At 34.5% G+C, this 9994-nt stretch overlaps 1 protein-coding gene across 2 annotated transcripts in view; it reads right to left on the bottom strand.

Moving 5' to 3' along the window:
* Window positions 1-258: 258 nt before the first annotated feature.
* Window positions 259-9994, bottom strand: part of MTDH (metadherin) — a 31909-nt gene continuing 22173 nt past the window's right edge. For both annotated transcript variants that reach the window (XM_048068742.2, XM_048068741.2), the window contains 5 exons: window positions 8704-8831; window positions 8050-8169; window positions 6234-6353; window positions 2964-3120; window positions 259-2023 (listed from right to left, as the gene is read on the bottom strand). In XM_048068742.2, the coding sequence (XP_047924699.1) occupies window positions 1953-2023; window positions 2964-3120; window positions 6234-6353; window positions 8050-8169; window positions 8704-8831 (596 nt within the window). In that variant the 3' untranslated portion in view covers window positions 259-1952. The remainder of the gene's footprint in view (window positions 2024-2963; window positions 3121-6233; window positions 6354-8049; window positions 8170-8703; window positions 8832-9994) is intronic.

The following is a 9994-nucleotide window of genomic DNA, read 5'->3' as shown; positions in this document are numbered from 1 at the left end:
CAGGTTAGAAACACATTTTGGATGTACATTACAAACCTGAATTGAGAAGTAAATTCTTTTACTTTTGCCAAGAAAAGGATAAGTAAAATTAAAATATTATTTACATGCATATAACTCTGTTTTGTAACATCCCATTTGAGTGCCTGCCTTAATATACTCCTTGAAAACTGTACTTCAGTTCTAAATTTAGCTCACATGAATCCTGCCGGACAGACATCGGTCCCAGGCATTTTTCCCTCCCAGTAAATAAATCAGTACTGTCAATATGCTCAATTTATTTTGACAGATCAGTTTAGAGTGTCACATGTTCCTGATATACAGGGATTCATACCTGTGCAAATAAGTATCCATTTATTAGGAAAGTTGTCCATTAGCAAGGTGCATCTTCAGTACAATTAAAATCAGCTTGCTGCATTAACTGTTCTTGCCCTGTAATCCTGCTGAACTGCACTTATGTACAGTCGAACAGTGAAGGATTGTTGATCAGTACCATGTGCCGCAGCTGTTAACAATTCTGTTTGTGCCACAAAACCAAATCATTTACAAAACATTTTGGCTCTTTAACAGAATTTTACCAGGTGATGTTAATTACCATCCTTATCAAACAATTTTTTTTTTGTAAAGACTATTTACAGTGTACATGGCTGAGCATGCACCTTACAGACAAACACATCTGTCAGTTTGATACTACGTAATTACACAGTGCCTGAAAATGACAACACATCTTAAACACCATTTTAATTAACAGTTTCAAGCGGGAAATGTTCTTTATTTTAATTTTTTATTTTTTATTTTTATTTTTTACAACTGCTATACTTGCATGAATGTTTATTTATTTTTATAAAAACACTAACTCCTGTCCAGAAGTCTAGACACATTCTACATACTACAGGTTAAGGCAGTAAAAAAAATGTGTTCCTGATAACTGGTCTTGACAATGTCAATTAAAGCTGTCTGAAGCCACTCCAGTTCTCCAACAGATCACTGAAATCCCATATAATTTGTTGAGTGAAAAAAGTTCACCTTGTTTTCTTCGGAGTTTTAGTAACAGAACAAAACAGAATTGGGTATGGCAAATTAGAGCGTTAAGGGAAGGGAACATTTGATTTCAATTCACTGTATGAGCTTAAAAGTTAAAGGGGTGCAATTTTAGATGGGAGTCTGAATCAACCAAGAACTGTAGGGAATGAAGCAGAAAAAACAATTTTATGCACATTACTGCGTTCTTAAAAATATATTGTTATCTTCAGCAATTCAAGTAAGGTAATAGACATTATCAAAAATAACTTCATGAACCATACTTAAGTTTCAAATCACATTCTCAAACTTTTAACCCAAAGCAGTTTTATTGTGTTAACTTCATATAATAAACCATGAAGGTCTGACTGTACAAATGGTTAATGATTTGCACTTGATTCCTGTAATAGCTAGCAGACTTGCTAACCAACATACTGTAAAGATATGGCAGATTACGTATTTTATCAAAGCACTTTGATTTAGGCATGAAACAAATTCAAATGGTTGACATTCTGTGCTTCTACTGCATCACTTAAAAGAGAGGCAAGAAACACCCATTATTATACAGACAAATATTTTACAGAAAACCCTTCCTTGAAATCAACCTTTTATCCGCAGCTGTAGATGAGAGTATAATCTGTTGTAAACAGGGCACTGTGTTGTAAAACCAGTTTTGTTTTTTATTCTAAGATCTCTCTCCAAAAGTTGGAAAAACAGACTCTTCAGAATGTCTTTCAAATGTAGCATGTTCTGTTTTCTATATCATAAAGTTACTTTCCTTTGATTCCTTTTTTAAAGATGTTTGTGTTCACAGCAGTTCTGTTTTTAAAAATTGTTTGAAACTTATATAAAATTCTGTACATGTTCACAAATTATTGCATAAACAGCATAATCTTCATGACAGTATTCAGCAACACATGTCCATCTCAGGAAGTTCACGTTTCCCTTCTTGCTTTTTTCTTCTTTTTAACTTGTTTGGGGGATTCCCAGCTTTCTTCAGACTTTGCTAAAAACAAAGCATAACTACAGAGTTACAACTGAGGAAGTTTACACAGAACTGACTTTTAAAATCCTAAAGAGTACATTCCATAACACAACGAAGCTGTTTTTAAGCCAGCATGATTTTTATAGACCTCATATTTACCTGTTTGTACCAAATAGACTAATCTGAAGTACCTCTAAAAGAACGTTTGATAACTTCAACCTATTTTTCTTACACCATAGAGAAAGTCACTCATTTTTGTTAATGTAACATCTGCAATAAGGTCATTATCAGCTGTTGGCTAACTGGAAATAATATATATGTACACAGGTGACATTATTTGTTCACTTTTATCTGATTACACCATTTTTAACCACTGAGTTACACTTACACATGAAAAGATTAATTTTTTAAAACAATGAACTACATAAAGATGTGGCTACATGGTATCCAGAATTGAATAAAGAATCGCTATATTATTTGAATAAATAGATTGGCCTTAAAACGTGCTGGCTGCCAAAAGCAGCAAAAGTCATCAAAATTTTTTATGTGTTTAATATGAGATATTCTCCCATTTGCTGAGGTGGGAATTAGTCACAAAAGCCTTTTTATTTCAGAACCAGAACAAAAAGCAGTTAATTGATATATTAACTACATAGTTACAGCACAGAACTCCCATCCTGATGAGGAAGAGTACGTTCAAATGTCTGTTAAGGTCTTGACAAGGACAACAAACATTTTCAATCATGCAAGCATATGAAGCTTGTTTTTCCTCACAGTGAAAGGACAGTTGCCAAAATACTATCGTTTAGCTTTCTTTTAAATAAGATCCCTCAGTGAAATATAGAAGCATCTGATGTGCTACTCCGCATCCAAGCCACACGGCAAAGCATTCTGACTGTACATGCTCTGTGGAAAAAAACCACCACACTGAATTCAGATAAAATTGTACTGAGATACTTACTCTGTGGAGGAGGCACACTGTTTTGTTTAATATTGGGACTAGAAACATCTGTCTCTTGCAGCATCTGTGGCACTTGGGAAGCGATCTTGTCGGAATCGCTCTCTGATACAATTACAGATGGCTCAGTAGAAACAGCAAGTGAAGGAGCCTCCTCAGGCTATTTGAAAAAAAAAATAAATTCCAAGAGTTTACTAAGTCATATAACAGTTAGACATTCTTATACAGTGTTATTTTGGAACCATACTTAGCAGGTGCTGGGAAGATGGCACTGAAAAATTAAGCCAGTATTAAAATCATTTAAAATTGCATTCAAAGCCATAAGACTGTGACTGCCATCTAGTGCCAAAACTTTTTAGTTGCATACAAGTAAAGTAGCCACGTAAACTAATTAACCTTAAAAAACACGACATGCATAGAAAGAGAATACAATCTGAAAGTCACTAAAATCTGAAAATGATTCTAGAATATGTATTCAGAATAGGTGGAAGACAGTGATGCATACACATTTTGTTTCAAGGCAAAACAGCAAACTGCTTAGGTCAAAATCTACAACTCAAAAAAGCATTTATATGGTTCAGAAAGCATTTGCAGTCATTCCTACCCAGCGGGCAACTACTTGGTAGTCGCTCACATTCTGTGCTTATATTAGAACAACAGGTATTTGTGAGAGTAGTCAAAAACATTTCAGTGAAAACTACTGTAGGATGAACTACCAGGTGAAAGATAGCTTATTTTACAATTATATGGTCTATTTTGAAGATTCCCACTACAGAGATGAACGGTAACTGTAGCTTACTACGTAGCACTTACTAGAATGAAAGTAGAGTAAAACACAAGTTGAAATGCAAAGAAAAAAAACATTTTATTAGGAAAGTCAGAACAAAAAAGAACTGTATGATCCCACAGCAAGCAACCTACTGACAGAAGGCTTCAGATAAGAGTATACTGGAAAAACATGGCATCAGTCAAGAAAAACCCAAAACTTTAGGATGTTATTAAGAATTCATGGCTGTAGTTGTCCTACAACAGCAAGGATGTGAAACTGACAGAACGTAACAGTGATGTCTACATCCATCCCTTGATGCAGATGTACACAGGTCCTAGGTTATTGTTACCAGCTTGTACTGTTGCCATCACTAACATAAGCATCTCACAAAAATTTAGTCAAAACATACAATAGGGCAACATACATTTTTAAGCCATATAATACTAAGCAAGAAATTAAACAGCTTTAATAATTTTAATTAGAAAAAACTAACAACAAAAATTAAGGTAGACGTTCTCTAATCTACTATGGGTAGAGAAGTTTTCTGTGTTCTTACCCAACTGAAATAAGTTTAATACGAGAACTACTGGAATTATAAATAACATCACACTGTAAGGATGACAATATTTTTTTTAAATACTGTCTATGCTGATAAAATGAACTCCCATATTGCAAGACTTCCAGGCTTTGCCAATTCTAATGTTGTCTAATTGTTGGCAACGATTAGCTACACAAGAACATTAACTTCAACAAAATCAATGTTGCCTCAAACAGGAAGAGGACTTAAAGTTCTTAGTTGTGCAAGGTAACCAATTCAGTTTACTGGCATCACTCACAGTTTTGTTAGGACAGGGTCACCCTCCACCCACATGTAGAACAACTTAAGATTTAAATGTACATTCCAGTACAATTGTACAATACAATCCCTGTACCTGAAGGGGGGCTACAAAAAAGCTGGGGAGGGACTCTTTCTCTAGCAGTGTAGTGATAGGATAAGGGGGGAATGGCTTTAAACTAAAAGAGGGGAGATTTAGATTAGCAATTTGGAAGAAATTCTTCACTCAGAGGGTAGTGAGGCACTCAAATTTTAATTTTCCTCATATTTTGTTTTCATGTTTCAGAGCATTTGCTCAAGACTCAATTACCTGGCTTGGAAACCTAGGTCATCCATTTCAGGCATCAGTAACAGACCATTTCTATAATGTTTTGGAACAGCCAATTCAATATCAGAAAACATCTTTGTACATGTGAAATTACAGTAAAGCCAAACCTGATGGCAAAGAGGCTTGAAAAATAACTGATGAGCCATCTGCATTGTCAGACGTAACAATTCACAAAACGCCCTTTATGTTCACCAAGTTCAACTAACTTTCAGGGAACATCAGTAACATTTTTTTTCCCCTCTTTTCTTTTGCTTCCACAACAAGTTTAATACAATATTTGATCTCGTTTCACAAAACTGCTGCTGGCTGCAACATAGCTATATATAGGCACAACCTATACAAACACAACGAATTTAAGACTCACAGCAACAGGACCACTCCAGTCTAAAAAATAATAGTGCACAGTGTAGGTCTACATCTGAGCTGATGAATCAGACAGGTTGATACCAACCTTGAATAAAAGTTGAAGTAAATCTAAACTGAATAATTATAGTAAAAGCTATACTTTGATGCAGAATATTTATAATAAGCTAAAACATGTCTGAATCTGTTTTTCAAGGCATGTTCTCAATATACAGTTTCTGTACTTCGGTGACCTGTAGCTTCTCGTAGAAGATTCCATTCTATTATTTTCACTGAAATCTTACTGTCTTTATGCAACCTTGTTATAACCTTGCTATCTTTATGTAACAAATGCTTAGTTATTGAAGTGAAACTCAATATTCTGAGGTACTGTCTCACTGGTATTGTTCATACTTGATGGAATAAAAATCAATACCATCAGAAATATTAAATATTTTACTTCTTCTTACAGTGTGATGCTTGTAGGACATTATTTAAAGAAGCTATTTTGGAGAAAGACCAAAGAACTTGTATTTTCTATAGTACTTGTTTCAACTGAGAGCTGAAATGAACGGTCAGTTTGTGAATTGGTTCAATGACAACTCAGAACATAGTATGTTGATAGCTCTTCACTCTGTTGCAATGAAACAGTAAGATATGCTGAGATATTAGTCTTGCACTCTTACCTATTTATTCTTAGGTTTCCAGATATGAAAGTTTTAGAATTTATATATTCAACCAACAACAACAAAAAACACAAACTTGATCATGATGAAGATGATTAATGATTTAGCAAATGCTGCTTTTTAGAGTGGATAACCTTTTTATAAACTAGTAATTGAACCATGCCTAAAATTCTACCTCTTGATCACATTCCAATTAAACATAACCTGAAGCATATCCCTATTGTAACATCACCATACACAAACTAATGTTTCAGTACATCTTGAGCATTTCAAAATAAGAAATTATTACTTAAACACAGTTTTATAACCCTACCTTAGCTGGTTCACTAGTACTTATGGTCTTCAGAGAAAAAGCTATTTCCTGCTGTGGTTGAGCTTTTGAGGTATCCTCTTGAAATTCCTCTCCAGCTTCTCTATCCAGTTCTTCAGTGTCCTACAAAATTGGGGAAAAAATTAGGAGCCAGTATGTGCAGTAAAGTTCCGACTCTTTCTCCCTGCACATCAGTTTGGTTGCCATAATTAGCTTCTATAACTAAGAAAATCTAAAAAAGATTAAAGTAGTTGGCTAATATTTGCTTAATATGCAGAAGTTTCAGGTATTAACTTGTATAGCTTTCTTTCACATATTATGCTTTAACAATATTTTGCAACCCAGTGCAGTTTCCAGTGAGGTCTGTAACATAAACATACCTCTATACAAACTGAAAACATTTCCTAAGTTTACAGAAGTCTCAACCTTTGCTCCTTAAGCACTACCGTTGGACAGTTTTCCTTTAAATGAGGAATTAGAGTAGATAAATTTGTTTAAAGCACTAAAAGGACCCTATGGTGAACAGTAGCTACAACACAAATCTCCAGTTTTAAACTAGAAGTACCTTCTCAAAACATTCCTTCCTTCCTTATTTCCCCTGAAACCTTGTGAAAAATGCAGTCAAAGTCTATTGACTCCTAACAGGTAAGAATACATCCTGTCTTACATTTAGCTCTGGTGGTAGCTTCTGCTGCCTGAAGCCAACAAATACGACATGAACACTTAGATTGTACTGTTAAAATTATACTTCTCATCAATGAACACATTCAACTTTCAGAGTTATAAATATACATAATTTATGTGAGTTTGAAGAACTAGGAAGTTAAATCACTAAACTTACTATTCTAACTTGAAGATCCCTGCAAAACACTGAAAACACCTGTTAACCATTTCTTATTAATCGTGACTTATGTCTAGAGTTATTGCAGATACCAGAACAACATAGATTTCAACCATAGGAAAGCTACAGTCCTAGTAGCCTTTCTTTTTTTAACCTCAAAAGAAATGTTGCAAATCGACACAAATCAACCATCTCTACTTGCACAATATTAAAGGAACTCTACTTGACAGTAATTTTATCTTTTACAATTAAAAAAAAAAGAAGCAAATCCAAACTAATTATGACTGAAGTAATGCTATCCTCCTCCTGCTTTATGAACGGCTGTCACCACAGGCAGAAGCAGGATGTATTCTGAGTATGAGTTGTCAAAAGATTTTTTCCTATTTAGAAAGTACTTGTTTTCATCTATTTAAACATGCTTCAATTGCCAAGTGCAATTTGATTTTGCTTTTTTTTTTTCCTTTTTACAATAAATGAGTTTCAATATAATTTGTCAAAAACAATTAAAAAATATCACAGACAACTCCAGCCATCCTGTTTGCAAACAGTATCCATCTCATTCGAAGATCTCACATAGGATAGCTGTACTTGTAAAGTCGTAAATACTTAATACTTCACATACATTACAAAAGTACTTTAGAAAACCACTGTGTCCTAGTAGAACCGCACTTCAAGAACACCTAGAAAGGGAATTTCAATTTCTCTTATTCTCCTAGCTAGCTATGCACACAAGGCAGCTGTCTTTCAAAACACAGGAACAGAGAGCTTCCCACACAGAGGAAAGTCCCTGTAGAAGCATCCCTACAGTACAGAATCTTGCTTTGAAAGAAAATATTTCAAGGTAAGTATTTTCCATATATTTCATGCTTTCCAGAAATCCAGCAGAACTACTCTGTATTCACCAGTCCATCAGAAAATCACTTTTTATGAATTCCTCGTAAATTTATTTTCAGACAATCCAGATCTTGCTCCATTTACCTGTGAAGGAGAGTTAGCTTCTTCACCCTGCTTCTTCTTTTTCTTCTTCTTTTTCTTGGACTTCCCACTTGTCGAACTCTGAAGAATTGGTTCTGCTTTTTCTCTTTCATTATCTGAAGCCTTAAATAAGGAAATATAAGATATTAAACATTTAAGATGACAATGAAACACACTTCCTATAAACTAAACATAAAACACTAGCTATAAGGGATTTAATGGCATATAAAAGTAAGTGAACACAATCTTATCTGTTCATTTTGGAAAGACTACATTCTTTACATACTCTCTGGAAACAAAGTACAAGAGCTAGGAAATGGAAAACAGACAATGTACTGGTGGCACAGAAGTGCTGCTTTTTACAAATGCAAAATATTGTTGAGTAGTATTTATGAGGAGAGATCCAAATCCTCTATTAGTACACAATAAAAGGTAATACCTTACATTATGGTGAGACAACAAGATCTGACATGGAGCTAACTGGCTTCTATTTTCCCCTATAACAACATCCAGCACCACACGTTAACAAAATGCTGCTGCTCTTTTCAGCATAAAGGAAATGAGAGATTACCTTAACCATCACCCTTAAGTTACTTTAAGAAACGGCAGTGGTAAGGGCAAAGTCTTGGAGCTAAAGAGGAAAATAGCACCTTTTACCTTCTGAACATCAGATAATGCCTCTTCAGGTTGTGGAACAGAAACAACTTTCTCTTCATCTACCCAGTTTCCCCACTCTTCTGCTGGTGCATTCCAATCAGAGCTAGGATCAGCAGAAGAAAGTCCATCTGCAAAAATTAAAGAGATTTTCAGGAATGTCACCTTGCTTTACAGGTACTCTTTGACAGTTGAAAAGAATTACTATGCAGAAAAGTACCTTTGATACCATGATACAAACAGGCATTTCCTGTATTTCTGAAAAATGTAAATATCTTAATGATAAGATGAAGACTTTGGTAAGTAATGAGTCAGTTTTAATTATTTTACAAAGCAATAGGATTACAAACTAGTCACAGCAGCAGCTAGCCACATGCAATTGCTTTGGGATACTTTTATGAACTATGTAAAGAGCAACAAAGTTAAGGGTTGTTCTTCATCTCAAGTCTTTTTCCTGGTTTGTGAAGACATTACAATGAACTGTGAATAATACTGATGCTTAGTAAGGATCCTTTACAAGTGTCATATCTGAGAAATGCAGATCTCATTCAGCCAGAAGTCATCTTGTAACACAGACATTCTTCAATACCATATTTTTCCCAAGCTTTCAAGTCCCTACTCTATTTTGTTGGTATTGTCATTTTGCAATGGCATGCATTTATGCTGTGATGGGGAATGACAGGGTCAATTATATAAAAGTTAAAAATGCAAGAAGGAAAGAACTAAGCCCTAGAGTTTAGTAGAAACTTACAGCAAGTCGATTTCAAAACCAAACACCTTGTAAAAGATGATATAAACACAAAATGAAAGACTACCAAAAATATTTTTTTTACCCTTCACCCGTGCGAAATCGATGGCAAAGGTGCAAACTTGGTCTGCCAACTATGTAAGCATTCAATTTAAACATTTAAAAACTTATGCCCAAAGGAAAAGCAATGATAAAGCCAATTACATTTACTAGCAAACACTGTAGTTTGCTAGTACACAAGAATTTTAAGATTACCTAGAAAACTTTTTCATCTCTTGCCTTCTTGTAAAGATATACCTCAACTTAGTTGGTATATTACATATATATTACATACTTTGAACATTATACACTAGAATCAACTGATCTGAAAAAATTTACAGCTGTGTAACACTCAATAAGCTTATTATCTATTGCCCTGTCACTAGTTCCTTTAAGAAAATTCCATTCTTCTAAATAGAAAATTGATAGCATCTGCCCATACAGTTAATTCCCATGCACTGAACCTCTTAAATCAGTAAGGTATATCTGTATATCACTTAAGGAAAG

Source organism: Anser cygnoides, chromosome 2 (genome assembly GCF_040182565.1).
Source record: "Anser cygnoides isolate HZ-2024a breed goose chromosome 2, Taihu_goose_T2T_genome, whole genome shotgun sequence".
Classification (NCBI taxonomy): Eukaryota; Metazoa; Chordata; class Aves; order Anseriformes; family Anatidae; genus Anser; species Anser cygnoides.
The sequence above is the reverse complement of the archived record's forward strand: the minus strand, read 5'-3'. Positions and strand labels throughout refer to the sequence as shown.